The sequence below is a fragment of the Centruroides vittatus genome, unplaced genomic scaffold (genome assembly GCF_030686945.1).
Source record: "Centruroides vittatus isolate TY-2023 unplaced genomic scaffold, ASM3068694v2 contig_181, whole genome shotgun sequence".
Taxonomy (NCBI): Eukaryota; Metazoa; Arthropoda; class Arachnida; order Scorpiones; family Buthidae; genus Centruroides; species Centruroides vittatus.
In genome coordinates, this window is record NW_027121109.1 from 54,979 (window position 1) to 82,196 (window position 27,218).

At 38.9% G+C, this 27,218-nt stretch overlaps 2 protein-coding genes across 4 annotated transcripts; both read left to right on the top strand.

Annotated features, from left to right (window-relative positions):
* Positions 1–376: 376 nt before the first annotated feature.
* On the top strand, positions 377–6,676 carry LOC136969788 (Iroquois homeobox protein 6a-like). The gene is made up of 6 exons (XM_067264044.1): positions 377–711; positions 945–1,121; positions 4,277–4,368; positions 4,584–4,909; positions 5,189–5,659; positions 6,031–6,676. Exons 1-6 carry the CDS (start codon positions 667–669, stop codon positions 6,144–6,146), a joined length of 1,227 nt encoding a protein of 408 aa, XP_067120145.1. The 5' UTR covers positions 377–666; the 3' UTR covers positions 6,147–6,676.
* A 4,258-nt stretch (positions 6,677–10,934) lies between these two features.
* On the top strand, positions 10,935–27,014 carry LOC136969789 (homeobox protein caupolican-like). Of its 3 annotated transcripts, none has more exons than XM_067264047.1 (5): positions 10,935–11,134; positions 15,639–15,845; positions 23,156–23,256; positions 24,539–24,816; positions 26,503–27,014. In XM_067264047.1, exons 2-5 carry the CDS (start codon positions 15,645–15,647, stop codon positions 26,808–26,810), a joined length of 888 nt encoding a protein of 295 aa, XP_067120148.1. In that variant the 5' UTR covers positions 10,935–11,134; positions 15,639–15,644; the 3' UTR covers positions 26,811–27,014. The 3 variants fall into 3 exon arrangements, with proteins under 3 accessions (XP_067120148.1, XP_067120147.1, XP_067120146.1); XM_067264046.1 differs by lacking the exon at positions 10,935–11,134 and adding an exon at positions 13,605–13,958; XM_067264045.1 differs by lacking the exon at positions 10,935–11,134 and adding an exon at positions 14,100–14,312.
* Positions 27,015–27,218: the final 204 nt, after the last annotated feature.

Below are 27,218 nucleotides of genomic sequence, written 5' to 3' on the forward strand. Positions count from 1 at the left end.
ATATCACTCTTAGCCTGCTTGCTAAGCTACACAGGCTTAGAATAAATTTGAAAATATCTCAGCAATCACCCAGGCTCATACTTGGCTCGATTTATTTGGAAGATAAGCCTGAATTCAGCACTTAAATGAAGGCTTCTCGTAAGGCTCGTGCGTACTTATACGAAGGCTAATTGTCAATTTTAAACAAGCCTTACCTCATTCAGGAAGGCCGAAATCGAAGAGAAAACGTTCGACATATAAAAATACCAAAAAAAAGGTGGGAGAAGCCTTCCAGCAGGGGAAGTGGCGCCTGCACGTTCGAGACTGCAGTACACACACACACACACACACACACAAAGCAGGAAACTACGTGGAAGGCGTGGTTTGGTGGCCGTCAATCAAGCGTAGCAGTGGGAGGAGCCTGGGCAACAACCGTATCTTCCATGTCATTCAATGATGGTCGGTGTAGAGTCGTGCTTACTCCATTGGCCTGCTTCAGACGGTACATGCACTAACTGTCGATCATGTTGTAGCCAAAATACAGCTGTTTAGCTCCTGTTTGTTCTACTACATGTCAACAGTTTGATCTAAAAGTGTCAATTAGCAGCACTTTCACATTGCCCACTTTCGCATTTTTGTGTAGCAAAGATGGATCCTCATGCGGATACTTTCTCGTGATGTGACACCATGTCGTACTCGCAGTTTGGATACTCTTATCCACCTTCCAGCCAGGTAAGTTGCCCCCTTCGTCTCCCTATGCCTCATATTATATATTTTTGAAGGTTTAGAATTTAAAAGAAGTGCAGGAATCTCCCTCTTTGACGGCCCCGAGCTGCCAAACTGCTTCCAAGAGACAAGATAATTAGACATAAGTTGTAGGGACACGCCTGTTATTACAGTGCCTGAAGTACCTGCACTTAATCACAGTGTTGGTAAGAGTCATTTGTAACCCTTACATGTTACAGCTGATGGTTGGAAGCCAAGCGGGCAGCAGTCCTGGCACCTGCTGTGAACCCACTACCGCGTCTGAAGGCCTGGCCACCACTTACGATCCGTGCATCCTGTCTACCTATGGACCACGATTCTACCCTGCTACTTCGTACCCGGCTGAAGCTGCACCATCTACAATATACCCCTCCTTCGTAAGTACCAAATTCGTAACCTACTTAGCCTTTAAGTCCCTCGCGAGGATCCTACGTAACTCGATTTCAGCCATTAAATTCCTCCTGAGGATCCTGAAAGATGGGTGGTTTCAGAAGCGATCTTTGTGTTCGTTTTCTTAGGCCATCCAGGAATGCTCCCGCCGGTGGATGCGATTTTATATTTAAGATTTATAAGGCCCTCGAGTGGAGGATGGGCGCCATTTTATCCCATTTCTCAACGTTGATAATCTGTTACTTGCAACGTTTTTATTGCGTGTTACGAAGTAACGGAGAGCGATTCTGTTGATGGAAAAATAAAATTGAGCCACTCCCCGAGGATTCTAATCTAATTCTACGCCGTTTTGTCCTTAAATTTCGTGAAAGCGTAACTTTTCTCGGGCGTAACTGCGATGTTTTCACCTAGAAAACACTCTGTTACGTTACTTGTAACGGTTGTACTGTTTTAATCCCGAAGTTTAAGGTTGTCTAAGCGCGTACCTTACAATATATCATTTTGAACGATTTAGGCCTGTAGAGTAACATATACTCACGTTACGCGCTGTCAAACAAACCATATGTTTGCTTATTTTCTATAAGTTACTGTCAGTAACCGAAGCACGAAAGGACTTAAATTAAATCGTTATACAGTTTTCTTATCCGAATTATTCGAGATTATAAGGCCTTTAGAGTGAAGTTACGCCGTTAAAATGCTGGAAAATTATTATATAATCCGTAACTTTTATTGTAGATAATCTGCAGTTGCATGCGCTAGTGTAGTTACAACGCACCCCAAGGGCCTTAAAATAGCGCATTAAGATAGCAAAGTTAAAGGCCTGACGTTATCTTGTCATCAGGATCTTTCGTTTGCTGTATAATGACCTAAGGCCTCTTTGTTTTTTACGGATTTTTTTGTTTTGTAGGCCCGTTTCCGAGCCTCATAAAGCGCCTTATCTCACCACGTCCTGTGTTGATAATTCTTTATCTTCCATTGGCTTCCTGCCATTATTGATATGAGGTCTAAGTGATGCGAGTCTTATTAGTTCCGGAATTGGAAGTTATTGAAAGAAGGGCCTTATTTATCCAATTATTTTCGACTTTAATTGGAACTTTTGGCTAAAACGGCGCGTGAAATCTGGGTGGAGATCACACTTAGATAGGCATCTAAGGCCATAAAATAAGACCCCGCCACGTCCGATTCGGACTATCTGATTAGATAGACACATCCTTGATGACTTAATAAGCTTTGTAGTGTATTTCGAGCCTTAATGAGCCTGTTTCAGCCTGGTTGTAAGCAGTGTTACCGCTGAAAACCCCTCAAAAGATGGCTACTTCAACGGCGTACCCACCGTCAGAATTAGCTTCTGCAATGTTTTTATTAACGTTAATGCCTACAATTGGTGTTCTGTTATGCAAATGAGGCCGGACGGAAATTATAGATCTTTTAAATATATATTATCTCCCCTTTTCTGATGTGTATAAAATCAAGGCCCTTCGGACTTCTCCCCAAGTACCAATTAGCCTATGGGTGGAGCAGTTGTGAGTTACAAAGACAAATAGGAGGGCAAAAATCGTTAAAGTCCCCTGGCGTGTACATAAAAAGAGAAGGCATAATTGATATATGCCCTCTTTTGAAGAGATATTGACGTTTCTAGGCCTTAATATGTGCATTAAAACACGTTATATCTGCATTCTGCCTCTTGCGCTTGCTGAATGGTCACTTTCTCCCGAAAATTTAGGCTGTAAATACGCTTCTAGTGTATATTTTAAACTTTCAAATAACATTTTTTAGCCTGCTGATGTAGGCGAAAGGCTAGGCCACCTTATACAATAATTTATATCAGGCCAAGTTACTCGAGAATACGTTCACTCTTAAGTTATAACGTGCCTATAAAGAATGGCCTATGTATTATCGCTGTGCTTGATATATTTTAGCAGTTATAGCCTTTGTAATTAGGCACAGTTTAGTTTAATCTAAGGCTATCAGTTAATCGACTGTACAGAAGATGACTTTCTCTGTAGAAAGCCCTCAGTTTAACGCTTTCTAAGCTTCGTAAAATGCCTCTTTTAGGAGAAATATTTTTAATTTAACCCTTTGCGAAGGCATAAGCCTTAAGCCTTCAATATGGAAGAGCCTTAAATGCCAAAATTTCTTTTAATATTTCAAATTTAAGGCCATAAAAGTCAGTTGTTGCTGGTGAGTTCTGGTAACTTCTATATGATTTTTAGTGGGAAACTTTATCGTTGCCTTATTATGAAGGCTATAGCTTGACATTGAGGCCTCATTACTATTTAATACTTAGATTTTTGAACTTGTAGAAATTAAAGAAGTCTTACATATTTGATTCGAAGTAAGCTAATCTGTTTAGAAAGAAAGGCAAAGTGTGGGTCTTCCAACAAAAGTGGATTGCCTTTTCTAATCTCATTTACATCTAAAGCCTTATAATTTAACTTTTTCTACATTTGTAGGCCCTATAGTTGACCTTTCCTTCAATGATTCTGTATGAAAATTACAATAGAAGATGGCGGTTTTACAGGCTCATCTCTAAAATACAGTGCATGACGAGCCTTCATAACAATAAAGAAACTTTAGCTAGTTAGCCTTTATGTAAATTAGTTACTATCTGCCTTCATTTAGACTTTCTAAACTAAAAATGAGTGCCTTAATTTAGCCTGGAACAAGTGCGTTTCAGGCCTTACTCAACCTACCCTTTATTATATAAGGTTTACATTTATAAGGCTAACATCAATTACTTATAAATGAGATAAAACATAAGGCCTGAAGGCCTATCGATTATGTGAAATGTATCACACGAGGCCTGGGCTATCAATTTCGTTATTAATGTAATGTACATGTCGTGTGATAAATCCCCACCCTAGAAAGAAGGCAAAATGTTGGAAAGCCTTTCAATTTTTTTAAATTGTTAAGCCTTATTCTCTTTTATAGAAGGCCTTAATTGTTTGATTTAGTACATAATTCATCCAATTAACGTGAATAAAACGCTTCAATAGGTAAGAAACATTGGCCTGGTTCTGGATGACGGTACGAAGTACTGTCTGATTTAGTAGGCAATTAAGGCAATTTTTGAGTAGAAAATTGAATGTTTATTAAGAATTTAGTGTTTAAAGTCATTAATAAAGGCTAATTTTTGCTACAGAATTCTTACAGCGTCAAAGATGGCGGCGATCCATGGAGAGGACTGCCTCCTACTTCTTACTACTACGCTGATCCTACGCTATCGGCATACGGGTGAGTCGATGCTATTATAGTAATAACAGCACTCGATTCTGATAGGTAAATATATAAATTATACCATTATGATAGCCTGTAGACACGGGGAAGTACTTACTACCACACAGGAAGTTCAGTACCTAACTACTTGTTTCTTGCAGTAACCTGCAAGAAGTAAGTAGTAACCTGGGCATCCTTTGCTGTGTCCGTCTACACTAAAGGTGCATTTACAGGTATGGAGGCTTAGATCTGAACAGTGCACGCAGGAAAAATGTCACCAGGGACTCGACGACGACCCTGAAGGCCTGGTTGAACGAGCACAGGAAGAACCCTTACCCCACCAAAGGGGAGAAGATCATGCTGGCCATCATCACCAAAATGACGTTGACTCAGGTGTCCACGTGGTTTGCAAATGCCAGAAGGAGGTTGAAGAAGGAGAACAAGATGACGTGGGAGCCCCGAAATAAAATAGACCAAGAGGACGACAGTCAGTCTGCAGATCTTAACGATACGGACAGAAGAAACGATGGCATTGGCGCCGCACAAACCTACCCTCCAGGTGTGCATCCCTTTTTTATCTAAAGGCCCCGGGCCTGAACGCTTACCGTACCGAGTTTCGGGTACTTAAACTGGCCCAATGTCACTGTTTTATACATTTAATTTATAGCCTGATGCCCGATGACGAGTTGAAGTTTCGAGAGTTTTTATGGGGGGTCGTCCATTGTTTTATCGCAAAGGGCACCGGATCGAATTCTTAAATATCCGATGGTTCAGTTTAAGAGCCGAAGCGACCCCCCTTAAAATTCATAAAACTCACGAATTCGTTTGTTTTTTGCAGAAGAGGAGATCAGCCCCTACGCCCACCAGGATCAGGAGAGACCCATTTATTCCACAAGTTGCGAACCAATCGCCGAATTGACTCCACCAACCTCGACAGAGGCCCACTCTCCAGATATCGAAGCCCTCATGTCGCCTCCAGACAGCAAAGAAGCGGTTGTGGACCAGTCGAAACCGAAAATCTGGTCGCTGGCCGACACTGCAACGAGCAAAAGCCCACCACCCGTTCAGGGACCCGAACCGTGTTCCTGGTACTCGGCACCAACTTCTCATCCCTCTCCACCCTACAATCCACCGAATTATATGGGCACTTACGCAACGGCTGCGCTACCCACCGACACTCCACCTCAAACACCACCCAACATGAAAGTGTCTTCGTTGCATCTGTCACCTCCCAACTACCACACTTCGCTGACTTACTTCGGTAACGCCACAGGAATGTGTGGTGCCAACATTCCATCTCACGTGCATGGTAAGTACCCCCACACTTTTCACATAAAACATTAAAGTAGAGTGTCTAAAACATGGCGAAGATCGCTAGAAAATTGACTAATTCTTTAGAGCTAGTAAGCTTACTACTTCTACCTTCTAAGAAAATCTAAAGAACGTCCGCGTGTCTAACAGTTCCTCGACTATCTCGAGGATTTCTGGTAATTTAACTCGAATTTTTAGGGTTCCGTATACTTCTGTCCATACTTAGCTTATACGGAAAGGAACCATACTTAAAATTTACGAAATAAATTGTGTATCTATGGTTCTTCTCTTATATACACACAAGAACACGCACACAAAAAAACCGTGTAAAAATGCGACAGTTAGCTTATCTCTCCCAATTCTTTACAGAGGACAAACTGGTACCCTGCCCGGGTCACGTGACCGAAGTCAACCTGCCGACGGCGGACTATCGACCGGATTATCCAACAGACGATTACAGTTTGCACTATCGACCCGTGCACTAATCCAACTAACCTCTTTGACAGCATAGAAGCCCATTAAATACCAGCAGAAATGGCAGAAAAGGAGTAAGGTTTCAGGACCAAAAAAAATCAACCCCCCCTCTATTGAAATAATGATGGGAAAGAGGGGGGGACGAAGATGATTCTAATCACATACACACCCCCGATCCCCCGAAAAGAGCACTAATTTAAAAAAATAAAATAAAATAAAATACAAGGGAAATTAAGAGATCTCTTTGCACATTCACTCATCACAGGTGCTGTTCTCTGATGATACTTCTTCGAATTTTTTAGGTATTTTCTTGGTTTCTAGTGAAAAAAAATGGATGCCAACATCAAAAAAAGTAAAGGACACAAGCTGCTTTTTTCGGATTAGTGTTTTTTCGTCTTAAAAAATTCTAGATTTTAAATGTTTTTTAACTGTGATAGACGTAAAGTCTCTCTACCTCTCTCTTCTGCTTCTATATTAGGGCTAAGGAGAGAGTTAACTGTACATAAAGTGTAGTTATTTAATAAAGTTTAAGTGTACTTTTCTCGTGTTGTTGGGACACTCTACTTTTTTTTTCTTGTTTTTACTTCCGTAGCGGCCGCCACGCGTCGCATCGTCGCGTTTGTTCGCGCCCGTTCCCGCGTCCAAATTAGGCAACGCGTTACGACTGTTACGAATCGGGTTTTAAGGTGTCACCATCTAGTGTTTAAATCGGTAAACATCCCCACCGAGCGAGCGGCATGTGGCGGTGGTGGTGGGGTGTTTGAGAAAGCATCCCGCGTTCCACCTGCAATAACATATCAGTAACAATCGGAAGAAGCGAAGGAGTGAAGTGACGACAAGCCCTCTATTGGGGTATGACTGATAATGATAAAGCATCCGTAACAATACAGGAATGCGGAACGAGCCGCACGTTTTGTAGGAGTGGTGCCATCCGCGCTCGCGCAACTCCTACTTACATCTGGCTCTTGTAGGACAGCAGGCCAGCAGCTGCTACTTGCGGGACCTCACCCTCTCGAAAAAAAGGAAAAAAACACACGCGAAAGTGGTCCCAATCCCGCGAAAATTTCCAATTTCACGCGCTACCATCGGGTATAACGCGCGTGCCACACTTCACCACCTTGCAACGTCAGGCCCACAAGGACGGGGCGGAAAATGGCCATCTAAAGTCCACTTACACGCGATAAAACCCTGAAAAGAAAGCCTAACAAAGGGGAGAGAGAGATCTGCTACTGTCCTCTACACCTCCCATCCCTCCGAGGTTTCGGGACACAAGAGACGGGGGAAAACCCCCATAAATCGTCAATCATAAATGACGATATCAGGTGGTGTAGCGAATAGGAGGGCTCAAAACAAAAAACGTCCACATCAAAAACTTCTAAAATATGCTTCCCGACTTCCCAGAAGCGGGGTTGGAAAGCGCGATAAAAATCCAAGAATCACCCCGAACGCCATGTCATAAAAAGGAGAAAGTAAAACGGTGGCAACCTTTCGGCCTCTTCAGCCAAGTGATACAGTTTGCCAGGCATCACTTCCATTTTCTGGCAAATGTCGAACGGTCGCAGATGTTCCCAAAACGTATGATGCCTCTTTAATAGCATCATCAAGGAAGCTCTTTCTTCCCCATCGAACAGGAGAACCACATTGTCCACCCTGTCCATACGCTCCTTTTATATCCTCTTTATCTGGTCATGATTGTTCCTAAATTTTACTTAATGCTAAGCACTCCTGTCAGCGATTGACATCAGCCAGAAAGTAAGTCTTGATTTAGAAACTGTGGGACTAGATGGTTCATCCAACGCACTCATAAACTTCATACTACCCTTACACCATCTCTGGTGTGAGGTGGCTCTGAAAAATCACAGTGCTGCTTTCCCTGTCATTTATTACTCACTTCTACTTTCCCTTTTTATGTCTCGACCCCTCGTCCTCCTCCCCTGATACACGCTGTCACGTGCAGAAACTTTTTCGCTCCCCCCGCCTTCGCTTCCACACTTCGTACGTGGCACCCCCCCCCCTCTACCTTCTTCACTCCCACTTCAGACGTTGCCCCGCATTAATATGCGTGCCGCGATTTTAATAGAGGAAATTGTGCGGTATTAACATCGATATCGGCTCCGACATTATTCTGGTAATAAAAGTAATAAAAAAAGAGTAATAAAATGCGAATAATTTGTAAATTTTGTCGCAGAATCAGTCGATTTTTCTAAAATATCGAGGAGGTTAATCGTCGGATGAAAATATTCATATAAATCTGAATAAATTTCGGGAAAATAATTTTATTTCGCGAACTTTTTTTTATTAACACCGATAACAATCGCCGCAGATAGGTTTTTATATACTGTAGACGAGCTGTGCTAAGGTTTTGCCGTTTCTTGATCGATGGCAGATCTTATCGACGTATGTTTAATTCAGACTTTTCGGGACTTAAATAATTCTTAAGTGGGCTCGTTATCGATTTCTGCCTTTAATATTGCGCATATTTAGCCCTCTACAGATTAAAAAAGTCCCAAAATTCGTCTCGTATGCGGGTCTAACGGGAGCGAGGAGTCGCGCTTTTTCCCCTTTGTGAATTCTAATTTTGAAAGGGGGAAAAAATAATCTAAAATAAAATACAGAAAAAACGAAGAATATTTACAAAATAACAATATTTATAGAAAAGAATCGAGTAAATAAGCGGAACTTTTATTGTTTTTGGCCCGGGATAATACTATTTTAACCCTAAATGACATTTGCCAAAGCAACATGAGATGTTAGTCTTTGTCAAGTTTGACTTCTCCCTTTGACAAAAGAATAATTAATTATTAAGCTGAGTTTTCTTTACTATTTATAAGGCCTAAGCCCTTCTATCAAGTTTCTGGCCTTATATTATTATTCTTTAATAAATTTAACAAGATATATTCACGTTCCTGCGTGAAAAACGAGATTACTTTCCGGTATAAGTGCAGTAAGAGTGTTTGTAGTGTAGTTTTTTACAAGGGAAATAAATGAATGCTTTTATTCTAATTTTCTTATATATTTTAGATTTTTTGGCAGTTAGTGTGTGTAATTATCTAATTTGTTAGTAGTAGAACCTGCAGTACGAAAACAGCAGTAAGAAAATGGCATTTAGAGTCTGCAGTAGGTGTTGCAGATTCTATTGTTGTTTTTCTATAACAGCAAACTGTAACACTTAATGAAGGTTCTAATGCTGTTTTGCTATCAGGCTGTGTGGCTCTAACTTACATTTCCTGAACAATTGATCACCAAACTTATTATACACTCCACATATATGCTTTATAGTGACTTTGAAAGTCCGCAGTAGGCCTTTATTAAGTAAACTACAAGAATTATGTTGTAAATTCTATAGAAATTTTTAGAAAAGAACAAAAAACCATGCCGTTTAAAGCGATTTAGTAAGCTTTCTCTTAAGAGTTAACGTGTTTTATGGGCACACATCGTAGGCCTATTGCAAAAACGAATGAAAAATGGCAGCGTATACACGCTCCCTGTGTTAAAAAATAGAGAAATGTTCGTCTGTGAACCTAGATATTTTACAGAACGGCATTTATACTGTCATTTCTGGAAGTTTTACGTTCTGGTGCTTTCATAACCAGGCTGTAACTTCCTTAATACACCTCACAAACCTACAAATCCTGCAAAACACATAAAGGACACCCCAATTGAGCACCTTTTATAGTAAAAAATGAGACTAACCATCGTATTTTTAACAGTTTCTACTGTCAAAGTTTCATAAATAACTTTAATTGAAGCTACTCCACCAGACCTGTAGTGACTTTAATGATCGCTTCACAGATCCTACACAAGATTAATGAATGAAGACCCTATTGAAGCATGCTTAATGAAGACTACAGGTAGACTTAATAGAGACATCTTCGCGCCTTTATCTAGAATTGTTTTAAGTGTTTCAGCATGGCTGAGATCAGAAAGGGTGTACCAAAAAACAAGTCCCCGTACCTGGCACCTGAAGCATTCCTGCTGTTCCTCATTTTTAATGCAGCGTACATATCAGCTTCTAACTTACTGAAAAATGAAACATTTCGTGCACGAAACACACTCGTGGCCCCTAATTATAGGGAGATTTGCTGCCATACAGGCATTTTTCTTATATAAAAACAACAGAGGGGGTTGGTTTAAAATATTTAGTAGCTTGTCGTTTTCGTTTTAATGTTTATGCAAATGAGCGGGAGGAGTTAATTAATCCCCCCAAAATTAGTTTTATGTCCGAAAACCTCGACTTTTTTAAGCCCGTTATGGCGGCATTTTCCCATATTTTTAAGGAGAAGACAATATAAAGACTAAAAACCTCGCATTTTAAGCCTCCCTTGCTGCACTTCACCACATTTTTAAGGGGAGACAACGTAAATATCTCGAATTTTAAGCCTCTTATCACAGCCTTTCGCACATTTTTAAGGGGGAGAGACAAAGTAAAGTCTTTCAAACACACTTAACACGTGTAATAAGGTATATATATTATCTTGTAAAGTTGTGTTGAATGTTTAAACTAGAATTGGGATGGAGCCAATGGAGAAATTTAACAACTTGGTACCGATCAAACATGGCGCGCGGGGAAGATATAGATCAAAGCTGTACTTCTTCCTAGACAGGAACACATGCTGCTAGTTTGTTGTAGCAACTGACTGTTGTATGTTAAGACTTTTCACACGTTTTCGCCTCGGCTATTTTTATATAATCGGGCCATTTATTTTTTGACACAAACGTGGTAATTTGACGCCCCGTTTGTACCATTCGCCAACCGCCAGTTGACTCTATACATCACGACGATGACGTGTACCCTTGACTAATTATTCAGTCTAGGATCCACAGGAAAAACAGTCGTAAACGGCTACCGAAAATACCCCGAATATTCCTTATTTTAGAATGATGGATGGGCTTCTGCTTCTGATACTTTCTTCCAGGGTGTGAATGAGTTTCGTAAGTATGTCGAATGTGCTATGGTTGAGGGTGTTGATGCTGGATTATTACGAGCATCCCTAACGAGGTTCGTAAATGAGTGAGTTTTATATTCGATGTGACAACTTTAACACTTAATTTTTCTACTTTCATTTTTTTTATGTCGCTGCGCTTTCTGAAGCACTCGCTTTTACTTCGCTCCCCTTCACTTACTTTCTGCGTGTTTCTTAATAAAAGTAGCTGAGTAGGTATGAAAATTAACAAATATTTAGAGTAAAATAGTGATAAAAATGTAGTGTAGTGAGCTTTATTGTTTATAATTCTGCAGTAAATTGAGCTTTACTATTAGTAAATTTACAGTAGAATGGTTCTAATGTTAATTAATTATGTAAAGTCTACAGTAAACGGTACTTTAATTTTAATAAATGTATACTAAACTAAGCTTTAAAATTAATAAATATACAGTAGACTAAGCTTTAATGTTGACGAGTCTACAGTAAATGAGCTTTCATGTCAATAAATCTACACTAAAGTAAGCTTTCGCGTTAAATCTACAGTAAACTAAACCTTAATGCTAATAATCTACAGTCAAATGAGCCTTGTAGGTATGAAAACAATTAATTGGACTGTAAATTAATTACTTTTACACTAAATAAGCTCATTCTATTCATTAGTTTATTATATTGTCCCGTTATTTTCCTACACAAAAAAGCTATCTTTCCCTGTTTACAGGCATTGTTGTTAATTGTTTACGTGCTAAAATCTCATTGTTATCTCCTTTAAATTCACCAGAAACTATAACACCGCAGTCTGCTGCTATCGAAAATTGCATAATTCATGCTCTCCGACACGTTTTCTCTAGTGTTTAACGTTTATTATCGAAGTCCCACATCACCCTCGAAAGGAAACGTTTTCAAGGAATCTCACAGTCATTGTGGTCCTCATTAAATTAAAATTTAACCCGCCACTCGATTGGCCTTTGTATTATTAGGCGGAGGTCCGAAAATTCCTAGATGGGGCCTCTTAATCGTTAACGATTACAAACGACCCGAGACCTTCCACATCAGATAGCCTTAAACAGCTCCCAAAAAAAACGGAAAACCTGTGTAAGAGGACGCACGAGGTCTGTGAACTTGGGAACTTCTTCCTATTTATGCTTTGTAGACACTAGTTTAATTCGGTCGCGACTAAATTTAAGACCCTCTAAGGCCCGACTAAGTAGGGTCTAAGCCATTGGAGTAATTGAGGATAGTTAAGAGGGGTAACCCAATAGGAGGACCGAAGGTTTATTTCTGTCTGGCTGTCATCGGTTGCTCAGTGACACTGTAAATTAAATGGTGGCAAAGGCTCCAACTACTCTTATATACATGACAGACATGTGTAGCTAACCGTGTTTACTCAGCGACTTTTCTGACATATGGCCTCATATCCCCGCCAGCAGAGGAGATGCTTATTATCAATAGTTGACTCAACCTTGTTAAGTTATTCGCCTACAAATAGGAGAGGGGACGACTTTTTTTAACGGCCTTTTACACGGGATTATAATAAGAAGGGAATACGCTGCGTCTGACGTATTTCCGTATCACCCTCTCCCGTTTAATCACTGGACGGTGTTTTTTAAAATCAAATTTCACGCTTCTAGAAGGAGGATTAGTCGAGAAGCGTGCTTTTAGCGTTCGAGTGGGGGTGGGGGATGCCGGTAGGATCCTAACAGTCTCTGATTTCCGGCGGCGTCTTTGCCTTCCGCACAGCTCTAAATTGAGTTTGTTCCCGTAAAAGACGAAAAATGTATTGGCCAAAATGTTTCTTGCCTCAAATCTCGCGTTGAAATTTCACATTGAAGTTTTTCACTTTGATCCACGTTAAGTTTAGGTTTTGCGCTTTAATTCACGCGAGAATTGTGAGGTTAAGAGCCTGCGCTTTGTGATTCACGTATCGTGAGGAAGTTTTGCGCTTTAATTCACGTGAGGCTCGTGAGGTAAAAATTTTTTCTCACGTAGATTAAAGTGCAAAACCCTGACGTAATCCCAGCAAATATTGAAATTTGGAAGATTATTCAGCATTTGTTTATTTTTTTAAGATAATGGAAGCATTTTTCATCTGTCAAGATGTATAAAATTTCAAGCGATTCATTTCGTATTTCATAACGTTATTGAAGACGTGAAATTTCAAAAAAAATAATTAATTTAATAATCACGTTAATTTCGTGTATGGGTCATGTATATCGATATAAGTCATTGGTCCACATATCTGGTGAACAGAAGCGTAATTATCGAATTTCATGCGAAATTGTAGCATTATAATTGAGCTTAATGATCAGGAAGGTCCTTGAATATTTTTAGTTTTACCTTGAATTTAAACATGACAAGGAGAAACGCGATTTTTCTTTTTAAAACACAGTAAAAGAAACCTCTCCTACGTAACCAAAATTTATATCGTTACTTATAAAGAAGCATTACGGTGTGGGAACAAGTACGCCACTAATTGAGCTAATTCGTTAAACCAATTACGAACAGCCTTATTCCGGATGAAAATGCGAAATTCCGCATTAATTTTACATAAATTAAGAGAGGATCCACTCAAAAATTACGTGAAAAAGTCAAAAAAATTAATTAAAAAAGAAGCCTACAACTGGCGCCATCTACCGCGAATCGTTTCAAACCTTCAGTTATTCATTATAAAAAAATGTGGGGTTAAATAGCGAAAATATTCGATTTCACGAAATTAACCTGTGTAATTAGTAGGGTAATTGTTTTTAATTATATAATAACCGATTAATCTTGGAAAGTTTAAAAAATTTTAGCCGAAAACTGGTGCCGGAGAAAGGTCACACCTCACATCGTCGAGTCAGTTTTGCATTAAGAATAAGTTGTGAAGCGTACGTGAATGATTCGCCGTTTGGAAGTTGAGAGGTGAGTTGGGGCGCGCGCTGGGGTCGGCTGCGTGGGTGGGGCGCTTAATAAGCGTGAGCGGTGCGAACGCGAGGGGGGGTTGGGAAGCGCGACACTCGTACGAGAGACCATGCTAATTTGCGGCGTAACACAAAATATGATAGGCAGAGGAGGCGGGGCGTCCATATGACGTCTCGCACGCCTGCTATGAATTAATGTGATTGGCTCAGCGTGTTGTCACCTCGGCGCTTGTTCGCTGACTATGTTAGTGCCAGTTGGCAGTATTGCAGTGTCGAGGTCGATGGAGGGGAGAAGATTTTCGTGTCCGATTTAACAATGGCATGTTCTCAGTATGACTACCAAACGCCCCCACAGGTAAGTATCTCTTTTATAAAAGTCGTTTGCTTTTAAGTTAAGTTGTAACTCTTGAATTCGTTAGCGTGTAAACGGATTTCCGCTCCGTCTGTCTCCTACGATCTGTTTTAATTGTATTGTACACAAACACACGAAGTATTTTATGTTCAGTCTTCTTTCTTTCTCCTATTTAAACGTGTTAAACATCAAACCGAGCGCCTCCCTTCTACTTGAAAATCTTGCCTATTTACATGCATAATTTACTCTCAAGTAGTTTGCTGTATTTAATTACAGGCAGACATATTTACGAACGTGTTACATCCGTCAAGCTGAAATTTCAACACTGTTTTGTTCATTGATTAACTTTATGCTGATGTTCAATATTTGTTCAGCAGCATAAATTCTTTGTATTAACACTACTGTAACCTTGTTTTATGTATCGAAACACAAGCCTTAACACTAGGTATGTGGCTTATTACACGGGGCATTGTTAGTCTTTATTGATTGTTTAGGCGTTAAATCAATTACGTATATGTCGTAATTGGGAGGCATTATTGTGTTTATTCTAACACCGAAAACAATTGAAATTTTAAAAAATTTTTAGCGTTAAACCGAGGTTTAACACGCTGGAAACACAAAACACCAGAGTTGCACGTTTAATTGTAATTATTTCTACATAAAAACCCGCTTTAAACGCACGCACTAGTTAAATTTTCGTTTACTTTAAGCACACTACAGTTGTATAACTTGAAAATTATCCAAGATGGCGCAGGTTTTTTACGAGAAACGCATTTAGTTCGAGTGTTATTTTCGAAAAATAAACATTTTTACACCCTCTTAAAGAGTTTAGGCCGCGAATTGGGGGGTGTCAGATTGCGTTTTACACGTTTTAAAATCTAAAGACTTCTCGTATCGATCGCGTGGCGTGGAGAATGTAAATTTAGCTCATACTTCCGAGAAGACGCCCCTTTATGTAAAAAGGACTTAATGTAAAATGCCACCGGATTGGTGGCACGCGAAAGAAATTCTCTGACTCACGAATATCATTTATGGAAATTTAAAAAATTAAAAAAAAACAAAAAAAAATGGTAGACGGCGCTCGGTAACAAGCATTTCTCCCAGTGCGGTGGCGCTAACTGTACTTGACATTGATTGTATTAATGATAATATAATCGATGTAACAAAAAAATTCCTTGGGTTTTTTTTTGTTCCTTCGCTCGCTCCTGCTGAATAAAAAATGATAATTGAGTTGCTCCTTGAAATTATACATAATTTAAAATTACTTTTTTATGTACACATTATCTGTCGGCGCTACTTTAAACTTGTTTTTTTTCTTCTGCTCTGTAGTTGGTGATGTCAGGAGCCCAACCTCCTATCTTACCTTCCCATTTATGTGATAACGGAAGATCAGGCCTTACCGAATCCGTCCAGGGCCCCACTTGCACGTGCCATTGCGATCTTTACCATCAATGGATGCCTACACCGATTAATTTCTATAATGGCTCCTTGTATCCCTCGGAGCCCTATCTGTCGCAGGAGCAGCCCTTGTATTCGGTAAGTATATCTTTATATGTTTATTTGTTATACTCAAATGATTTCCTTCCTTCGTGCGTTACCAGAGATGGTAGTGGGAATTTTTCCTCGGGCTCGGAGAGACTGTAGGGCCTCCCGCGTTTTATTAATAAACATTCTATCTATTTAATTTTGTCATTAAAAGGGTGAAAGGCCCGTTCTACACCGGGCCCTGTACCAAGATTTCAAAGGCTCTGTGTGGTACTACTATTGCTTCGGGTTTAACTGGGAATTGTTAAACAAGAGATATTTCGTTTTTTCATGAAATTCTTGAAAATTTCGCAAGATCTCTTTTAGATTCTAGTCTTCTAGCCCTTTTCTTGAAGCTAAGTTATAGATCAGTTACTTAAATTATGTTGAAAATAACCATCGCCGTGTTGAGGTGGGCATTGATCTTCAAGAATTTCAATCTCTAAGCTTCAAATTCACGAAATTTACTTTGGAATTCGAGAAAATAGCACGATTAAACGGTTTTTTCTAATTATTCTAGAAGATCTGCTGCTCTAAAATAAGATAAATTAGCTTAAAAGTGTCACATATACATCAAAATTTTTGGAATATTAAACTCAGGAAGCGAACTTGAAGTTCACTATGAAAAAACAAAATTCAGATACTCCGCTGGGAACAGGGATGTTTTTACAGACTAAAGGATTGCAAAAGGCCGATTTTGAAAAGGGTCCAACTGGCAGCAGTGGCTCTAAATAATTCTGAAGGGAGGAAATGTCTTCTGACGACATTTTACGATCGCTACTGTAAATACCCGTGAAGTATAAAGTACAAAACTTGAAGAATTCGAGAAGAGGAACTGCGTCACGACAGTTGTTACTCAAATAACTAACTAAAATTATCCAAAGAGGCCTCTTAAACATCGAAGACATCTATTTTATCTTTTTGAACTGACGTTTTGTTTGTGCGTAACACTTCCAAGGCGTTTATTGCTTGCAGTAGCAATGCCTTGAATTTCTTCTTTATTCTTTTCTGTGGGAATAAAATATTTAACAATTAAAAAGTTTTTAATTAACTGCGATTAGAAGGCTTTAGTGAGCCCTACTTTCGGTCTTTAACTACGGCAGTTTTACGTATCCTTTTGAATGGTGGCGCATACCTCAATTTTATAATTTGCTACCAAGACAAAGTTCTTTGTTCTTTTATTGTAACGTTTTGTCTGAAGATATTTCAAGTATTTATTGTATTATCGCTTCGTTTGCTCGTAAAGTTTATTTATTTTTCATTAAAAATACCGTAAAATCGTAAATTTTACTGCAAAATTGTATACAGTTACCATTAATATCGAGCTTTGGGGAGTGCTGCTTACAGGCTGAAGTACCATGTAGAACTGACATTTCTGTAGGAAATTTTTTGAAATTTTTACAGGTTTTACAGTATAATATACTAAAAATAATATTAATTTTCTTGTTTAAACGTATAAAAAGTCAGGATATTTAAGTTATCGCTCGAAAGTGTTGGAGATTGGCACTCTTCAAGTGCTCTTACAATAGATTTTTTTGCATAATACTGTAAATTATTGTATAATTTCTTCTTCTGATATAATACTTTACGGATTTTTACAAGTATTTTGTGTATCTTGAAGATTAAATTGAAGGTTGGGTGTAAAATATCGCATTGTTTATTGTTTAAAATGGGTACAGTTAACATGGCCTTCATAGAGATGTATGAAGAATTACGGCTCCTTGTAGATAAAATATACAACAGTAAAGCCTTAAAACACTTTAAAATATTGTAAAATATCCGTAGGCCTTTTTGTAGAAGTGTTATGAGGCTCCTGTTCAGATTCCTGAAGCTCCTGCTTCTAGAATCGCATTGTAGAAGCAGGAGCTTCAAGAATCTGAATTTCATTTCGTAGATTTCACAAGTAACTTAAGATTTCTAATGCTCCAAGTGTGTAATTTAGGCTCTAATTGCCAATTTAATCGTAATTAAGTGAAAATAATTCGTAAATTTAAATTCGAAAATTAATTTAATGCCGCTTATCTCTTAGGCCTGTGAGCTGTATTCATTAGCAAGTGTTATAGTATGGTTTCACCTTGTTGAGTGAGAAATGTAATAAATTAAGGCAATTTTAGCCTTAAAAATGTTATTTTTGTTGTAGATTTGGTATTATTTTCTACAGTAGTGTTTATGAAACCGTGCCGGTGCTTATTCTGCAACTTGAACACAAACTATATGGTGTATTTTCTCGGACACATGGCAAATTTCATCACTAAGTCAACTGAAGAAAACTTAGTGATGAAATTTGCCATGTGTCCGAGAAAATACACCATATAGTTTGTGTTCAAGTTGCAAATTATTTTCTACAATTTATCCCATGGAATTAAATTACAATGCGGTTTTGTGCTGTGGCAAGTGGCTCTTAGCACTAATCCTCCTGAAGATTCCACTTGGTATTGGGTCCTCCTAAGAGAAATTTAAGCCCCTCCTTGCCTAAACTTGCATAAATTTGTATATTTAATCAAATTCGGGTATTTTATTATGCCTTTTAGATCGGTAAGACAAAGAATGAAACCAACATTAAGCGGTTGGCGTGTAACTTCAGAAAACAGGAGTTCAACATGGAGGAAATCAATAAAACCTTCATTGATTCTCCAATTCGAGATATGAAATCTTAGAATCAATAGTAAAAACCTCATTTTAAAACCCTCTTATCTAAGATTTGATACGAGTGACGGTCTCAAGTTACCATTCGATACGAAATTAAGTCTTGTAGAAGCCCCCCAGGAGCTGAATTATATGATTTTTGTCGTATTATTCAAATAAAAATGCCCTCATAAAGGCGAAATTCGATTCAGAGTAGGAAAAGTTATGGGGGCTTTAAGAGCCCATAAGAAAGATTGAGATATAGAAGTAATGAGGCTAATTACTCCCTCGGAGCATTAGGGAGAGGTCATAAAGAGTAGTGACGTCTGAGGACCACTATCCGGAAAAAAAGGGCAGAAATTAGCTCCAGCTTGCGGCCAAACAAAGCCAGCAACAATGGCCAGTAACAGGATACAGAAGGGTGAAGAAGAGATACACTTCATGCTAATTGCGAGCTTATCCTTCCTCTTCTTCCCCCCTTGTTTTTTTTTAAAGAAGTTAAACATCGAATTAATAACTGTCATACTTCTGTAGTAACAACTGCCCACTTCCTGTCATAATCGCGAATAAATAATCAGGTCACGTCCGAACGGGCAGACATATTGACGCATCTCTTACTTCTACAGTGAATGGAAAAAACGTCCTTGCTAATTAAGTTACATCGATCTGAAAGGGAGAGATAAACCTGTGTATTTTTCTGTATGTAATAATATAAATGAAAGTAATTATTTGCCTCACAAAAAGGCTACACTACATTAATAACTATAGCCTTTTTTAAAATCTGATTAAGTTGCGTAAGTGGCGCTTTTTTTCGATAAGCAGATGGAAATCTTAATTATCTAGCGCTGTAAACAGGTTTAATTTAAGTAAACAACTCGTGAAAGCCTTAATTATGCTATATTACTAGCCTACTCTTCTCAATGGGATACTTTGTTACGCTGCAGCGTGCACACAAGAAGGCTGTTCTACACAGTTGCATGATTACATCAATGAAATGTTACATGATATACAGTACTATGAGAAGGCTCATAATTTGTGTGGCATGGTTTTAATGAGCCTTTACAGTTTTCTGTAGATTTGAAAAAATAGTTGTGTAAGGCATATAACTAGTTTAAGAAGTTGTGTGCCTTAATTTATAGGATCCTTCAAATCAATAGGTGGGATTATGTGATTTAAGTCTTTCAAGTTATCTTATTAAGGTTTAATTTAACTTTTACGGCTTAAAATTTTAGGGTCTACACAGGTCTACAAACCTTAAGTAAGCTATTATTATAATTAAGGCTTCCGCTAGCTTAATTATGTAATTAATAGTAAATTATGAGCCTAAATGCGCGAAGTATCAGTTCATAACTCATAAAAGGTTTAAAGTAGGCTGAAAGTTTGTACAGAAATTCAATAATATGAAGATTTAGGTGTTATAATCCTTAAGTACAGTAGCAGCTTGAAGGCTTGTGGGCCTACGTAGGCCCTACACAAATTTGGTTGAGAAACTTCGCTTTAAAGTCTCATAAGTAGGAGGTAAACTAGAATTTTAAAAAAGTAGTGGAAAATTTTAGCCTTAATCATGATTAACACGTTTTCTAAGGTTGACGCGTGAGCCTTCTCGTATAAAGCCTTATATTAATAATTTCTACATAGGAAACTAGTGTAACTTTCTAATCAAGGACCAATTATATAATTAAAATATTTGATTGTGTGCCTTATAAACATATTTAAGGCTTATAGTAGCCTTAAATTTTATGTGAATGTGAGCCCTCTCACAATTACATAAAAGAGCAGTGCTGAAACTCTTCACATAGACATCTATCACATAATTAAAATCCGTGTAAATTTTTTACTAGCCTCGCATCGTCCCTAGAATGAGCCTTAATTAATAATTAAACAGGTCTTCTTGCAAGCCTTATTCATTTTCTCGAATGAACCTTAAATAGCAATCAAAGCCTGTTTAAGTCTCTTACTAGCCTTATCCCTTCTAAAATTCGATTAATTAATAATAAAAGCCTGTTTTCATCCTATAAACAACATAAATTGCCCCAGCCTCCTCTAAAGTGGGAGCTTAATTGCCCTAAGGAGCCAAAAGAGGGTTCCTTAGCGTAGAGGAGGCTCCTTATCATTGACAAAATGACTTTTTAGGGGGGAAATTAGCCGAAAAAACAAAGGAAAATAAGCAAATCACACGCCATAACCATCCTGGAGAAGACACATCCTTAATTGGGCAAAAGTAAAGAGCTCCTGGGATGCTTAACAAATTAGTTGAGGAACAGGCGAATAAGAAATTGTAGAAGTGGATGTTCTCTCCTTCTAAAGAGCCCTTGAACACGTTAAAGGTCTTGTAAGAGCCCTTGAAGCGATATCTACTCACTTAAAGGTTTCATTAGTCCAGCTCTTTGTTAAGCTGCAGAATCGATTTACTGTTAACTTCGATGGAGCTCGACCCCCCCCCCCGCCCAGCGATCGATGATGCTTCACTTCTTCTCTTCTTGATTGTTTACTCTCCTCGCACGCGATAACACTAGATGCCCTTCTATCCTGTGATTAACTTTAAGGCATCATTTATATTTCGTTAAACAGAGGTCAGAATTGTTTCCATTCTTACGTGTTATGGCACCGTAAATCGGTTTCCGTAAGCCATGCCAAGGCTTATCTTTTTCTTATTTCGCTATATAGGGGTTCGATTTTGGCGTTATTTCGAATATGTCGGTGTGTTTTAAGCGTTTATCTTTAATTTTTGTGATTTTAAATTTCTATTTGTTCTTTAAAGCACCATACCAACAGCACCAAGGCGTTATCTTGTTCTTTAGTTTTTTTTTTTTTTTATTATTTCGCTATATGCGGGTTAATTTCCCATGAAATTTTGAATATTTCAAAATGCCTCAAGTGTCTGTCTTTTAATTTCATAATTGTATTTGTCCCTTCGTTTTTAATTTTAGGTTTCTGAAGCCGCATATAGCGATGGAATCAAGGCTTCTCTTCGCCTCGATTTTATCGAAACATTCGCTATATAGGGGTTTAATTTCGATATTTTATGTATCTAGATTTATTTTTGTATACTTACCAAATTTTCCGTTTTAAAATCACATTAAAGGTACCAAGAATTCAATTTGTTTTTGTTTTTTTGGGGGGGGATCACTATATAGAGGTTTATCTTCGATGCCATATTGAGTATTTTAAGCAGTTTCTCCGGCATTTATCTTTAATTTTTTATTTGCAATCTTATAAGTGCAATATAATAAGTACAAAAACTTCGCTTATTTTTTCCAACTGTTCGTTATATAGAGGTTATTTCCGGTGTTATTTTGAATTGCCTTTAAGAACGTTATATAAAGGTCACTTTAACTTAATCTTCACATGTTCAGTATATCGATTCTTCATCTTATAAGCCATACGTGATGATTCTCTTATCTTTTAGTTGTTATTTATAAAAATTCGTTATATAAGGGTTTGTTCTCGATGTATTGTATTTAAGCATTTTAAAGTAACGAATAAATTTGTACCGTGATCAACTCGTTCTCTTTGTGTTTTTTTGAAAGAATTCGCTATATCGAGGTTCGATTATTGATGCTATTTTGAGTGAAATTTGAGTGAAATTTTTATAAAATCGAGTAATTTTGTAAATTATTTCTTTCATTTTCTGACGTTCTTCGCTGCGGAATGGCGCTATACACGGGTGACTTTTTTGATGTTTTATGAATCTAACGTCTTCAGAAACGGTTTTACGAGGTTTTTTAGACGATAAATATCGGTTATATCGTGAAATTTTCTTTCATTTTCTGACGTTCTTCGCTGCGGAATGGCGCTATACACGGGTGACTTTTTTGATGTTTTATGAATCTAACGTCTTCAGAAACGGTTTTACGAGGTTTTTTAGACGATAAATATCGGTTATATCGTGAAATTTATGAACTTTTCAAGCGTTTGTGGTCTTTTTAGAGACACAAAGATTTTTAGATTTACGACAAGATAATCCTCGTAATAACATTTCAAAGCTTACTCTAAATACTTAATTTTTTCTTGTGTATATAGTTTACTAAATATAAAATGTTTGAAGATGCGCTTTATGCGGGTTTTTCTGGTAGATAACGCTTCAAAAAATTCGATATTTAGAGATTTTGTGAACCTTTAGCTAATTAAGAAACATTCGCTATTTACGGGTTTAAAAAACGTTATTTTCGGATATTTTTAACAAAAAATTCCTTATTTAGAGGTTTAAGACACGTTATTTACGAATATTTAATAGTTTTAGCAAAAAATTTCACTACTTAAAGGTTTAAAGTACTTTATTTTCGAATATATTTTTACAAAACATTCACTATTTAGAGGTTTAAGAGACGTTATTTGCGAATATTTAACAGGTTTCCTTTGTAATATTTTGAGGGCAATTTGAGCCCTTTCTCTACGATTTTCGCTATGTCGAGGTAGAATCTTCAGAAAATTTTGAGAAGTTTTGGCCCTGTTTACGCCGAATTCTTCTAAATTTCATTTTTTAGGGGGTGCAGAAATTGGGAATTTCGCAGGAGATAAGTTGAACCTTCACCTTCCAACTTATCTCCTCTCAAGGGGGTGCTTTCACGCTGCAGCGGTACAGCAACGCCTTGATTATGGGCAATTTCTAAGAAAATTTCGGCAGTCACGTGACGCGTCGTGGGTCCACCTGCATCTTGTCACACTCACACCCGAATTTCTTCCCATTCCTCTAGGGTGTTGCCGCCAAGGAAAGCCAAGAGGGTTGGAGGAGCCTGTGCTGCCCGATCTACACCCCCTACGACCCAACGGGGGTGGCGTACCCTTTCGTCACGGGGTAAGTAAACACTCGTGACATTTGACCTTTCGTCACCTGGCGCGCCGTACGGACTCGCGGACGCGTTCGGCTGGGGGAGGGGGTGGAATGACGAATGTGCGGGGACGTGGAGAAGCGATGACAGTGCGCGCGGACAATCGCACAATCGCCTGCGAGGGCCGCAGTTGACAGCAGAAATTGATTTGGAGGTTGGTGAATGGTATAGGGGCAGCTGCACCCGGGGTCACACCCAACCCACAAAGGGGAGAACGTGGAGTCAACTTCCATTCTTTCCGCGTGATTGTTCGCCTAGCAGCATTGGTTTTTGTCAATTGATATAAAGGAAGTGTTTCCCTCCCCCGATTGTGGGTGTAAGCCCCGATATTACGCCCCCCTCTTTACTGTAAGTGTCACGCGCTTTCTTTCCCCAATACCCTCCCCCAGTCTCCAAATTTAAGTGGCTTCTCGACCTTATTTATTACCGTTTAGATAAACTATGTGTGTATTTTTAGGCCCAGGCGTCGTAGGCCCTTTAATACTTTCTCAGAAAATTGTCACTCTCGTAAGAAGAAATTAAGCTTTGCCCAGTTATAACGATGATAAAGCCGCTATATAGGGTCGGTGGGTGCTGCAATTACTGGTTTTGTAGTGAATTATGTAAATTCGATCCAATATTTACGGGTGCGTTGGCATGTGAACGCCCTTTCATAAGCTGCATATAAGCTGCTAATGCTACTAGAGTATTAAAATACAAGCTAAATGAGCATACTTGTTCATATTTTTGGATTTAGACCACATCTTTAGAACCCGTTAGACTTTCCGGATGCTGCTAGAGAAACAAAAAGTATGATTTAAAGCCCACTTTACACACAGAAACTGTCGGGATGCTGTTACACGATGACTGAAGCTGACATTAGACACGTAAACTATGCCAGAATGGTGCTGCATGACGATGTGAAGCTGACATTAGACACGTAAACTATGCCAGAATGGTGCTGCATGACGATGTGAAGCTGACATTAGACACGTAAACTATGCCAGAATGGTGCTGCATGACGATGTGAAGCTGACATTAGACACGTAAACTATGCCAGAATGGTGCTGCATGACGATGTGAAGCTGACATTAGACACGTAAACTATGCCAGAATGGTGCTGCATGACGATTTGAAGCTGACATTAGACACGTAAACAATGTCAGGATGCTGCTACAGAAGCAAAAATTACTAACTAGCACGTAGTTTTTAAGCATGCAGCACCCCTTTTAGCACGATTTAAAGTTAAAAAAAATTATACCACTGCAGCTACAACATGGACTTGAACGTGGCCAGAAGGAAGAATGCTACCAGAGAAACAACCAGCACCTTGAAGGCCTGGTTGAACGAGCACAGGAAGAACCCTTACCCCACCAAAGGGGAGAAGATCATGCTGGCCATCATCACCAAAATGACGTTGACGCAAGTGTCCACGTGGTTTGCCAATGCCAGAAGGAGGCTGAAGAAGGAGAACAAGATGACGTGGGAACCGCGTAGCAGATGCGAAGATGATGATGACGATAAGGAATGCCACTCCGAGGATGAAGGTAAGGGAAGAATTCTTTTACCTTTAGCTCTGCAGGATGTCTGTCCGTCACGTTTAAGAGTTAATAAGTATTTTTTTTTTTATTCCGTGAAAAATTAGTTTCTTAATTAGTCTCTTGTAATTCGACTGAAACTATCTTCCTCCTCATCTAGATTATTATTTTCTTATTATTAATTGATACATTCACGCCTTGTAGAATGTAGTCATTATCCTTTTTTTTTTTGGTGGTTCCATTGGCATGCCTGGTTCAATAGCTTCACGTTTACTCTTATTATAAAGATGCTATTGTATCCTGTGTAGACAATATCTGCACAGGATGCGAAGGATCACTAGACTGTATGAAAGAGACAAAGGAGCACTAAAGTGTGTCGTAAGGTACACAGGAGCACTAGAAAGTGCCGTAAGATATAAAGGAGCAGTAGAGTGTGCCGCAACGTATACAGGAGCACTAGAGTGTGCTGTAGAGTGTGCAGGAGCAGTAGACTGCTTCTTTGCATTTTAGGATACAATACCATCTTTATAATAGGAGTGCATTGATATATAAAAGTTGGAATTTTATGTGATGCTATTGAATTAGGCATAGCAAATGAGGCACCAAAATAGGATAACGACGACGCAGACATCTACACAGGATACATAGCGCCCAAATGCTCCTTTTTTCCAGGATAAAACGCTTTCAATGCAGGATACGAACGTAATTTGTACATAGGTTAGGTTCAGCACTTTATATTCAGGACTTTCGTGATGCTGTCAGCACCTTTCTGATGACGCAACTGATCAGGAAAATGCTCACGTTTTGCTTGCAGCATCACTATAACTTACAACTTTCAGGGTTATTCAGGATAGGTTGGGAGGAGCAGTCGTATTCCTGGATAATTTACGACAACACACAGGATAGAATTAAGAATTCCTAAGAAATAAGATCCTAGGATTGGTTACGGTTTGCATCCTCATTCTTGGGAGAAAATATTTCTTCATTGGAACAATTTATATCGAACTAGAGCACGTCAGCATGCCTGTGAGTATTGTTGAATTTTTACTAGCATAGTTGTACAAAGTAGGATCTAAATACTAGGATTTTTCATATGCCAGAGCAAAATTAGTAGGAATATTTTACGTACAGGAGCAGGTGCAACTTTTACTTCAGAATACAAATGCCTTAACAACCAGTATGAATGTTATTTTCTTGGATACAAATACAGCTGTAATCCTAGGATACAAACACCTGTATACTCACTAATCCTAGGAGATTAGAGAAACCTTAACTCTGGCTAAGCATATTTTTCTAGTTAATCCTAGGAATCAAGTGTAGCCTTAATTTATAGATAAAATACCTCTGTAGTTCAGGTCTAGGAGGCAAGTGTAGCCTTAATTATAGATACAAATGCATCTGTAGTTTGGTTATAGGAGAAAAGCTCAGCCTTAATTTCTGCATACAAGTACCTCTTTTAGGAGGCACAGCCTTAATTTCTGTATATAGATACCCTCCAAAACAATTAATTCTAGAAGAAGCAGATGTTTTATCTTCAGGCACAAACGCCTGGATGGTAAGTCTTTAGATACTTAATACCCGCTATTTTTTCTGGATACACCCAATACAGACACTCAGGATAGGAGATAAGCATGCCCTTTAAGTCAGGATAAGTAATTTTCGCCTGACTCACTCGCCATTTTTTCTGATTTAAAGGGGAGGAAGAGAAGAAGGAAGAGCAAGAAAGCAAACGATCCTGCTCCAGTTTGTCAACAGAAGAGGGCCATTCGAGCCACCAAACAGACAGCAAGGTGCCCACGAAACCGCGAATTTGGTCGATCGTCGACATGGCCACCTCGGACCACCACAGCAGCAAGACCAACCCCAGTGCCTGGTGTCACGTGACCGCGAACTCGAACCCGCCGACAGGCAGTGATTCATTAAACAGATTGAGGACAGCCGCCACGAATTACGATCCCTCTAGTGCCGGAAATTTGAAAGTTCCTAAACAGGACACGTCCTGAAAAACTGCAGGCCTCCATCCCCCTTCCGCACTTTGTGTATGTGTGTGTGTGTGTGCGTGTGTATATATATAAAAATATATATATAAAATCCGGTTTTGTGGAGGAAAACGGACATATAAAAAAAAACCTGTATAAGAAACTTATATAGAATCCTTGGTCGTGCTGCACAGGTGAGTTGAGACAATAAACAGGTATTCTCTCATATATATGTGTGTGAAGTGTGCGTTCTTTCTACTTATAAAAACATGCACACTTGCCGGGTATGCGGCGTATAGTGCGCACCTCCGGTAACTTGTTAATTGCGGAACGTTGGCATGACACCTCGACAATTAACAAGCGGACAGACACCTCGACAATCTCGAGGTGTCTGTCTGCATGTTAATTACGTCAGATATGCCCCCTCCTCGC

Coding starts and splice junctions, on each gene's coding strand:
- LOC136969788 (XM_067264044.1), top strand. CDS start 667: ATGTCGTACTCGCAGTTTGGATACTCTTATCCACCTTCCAGCCAG. Junction 1,122..4,276: donor CTACAATATACCCCTCCTTC/GTAAGTACCAAA, acceptor TTTTTGCTACAG/AATTCTTACAGCGTCAAAGA. Junction 4,369..4,583: donor CCTACGCTATCGGCATACGG/GTGAGTCGATGC, acceptor GTGCATTTACAG/GTATGGAGGCTTAGATCTGA.
- LOC136969789 (XM_067264045.1), top strand. CDS start 14,274: ATGGCATGTTCTCAGTATGACTACCAAACGCCCCCACAG. Junction 15,846..23,155: donor AGGAGCAGCCCTTGTATTCG/GTAAGTATATCT, acceptor CCATTCCTCTAG/GGTGTTGCCGCCAAGGAAAG. Junction 23,257..24,538: donor GCGTACCCTTTCGTCACGGG/GTAAGTAAACAC, acceptor ATACCACTGCAG/CTACAACATGGACTTGAACG.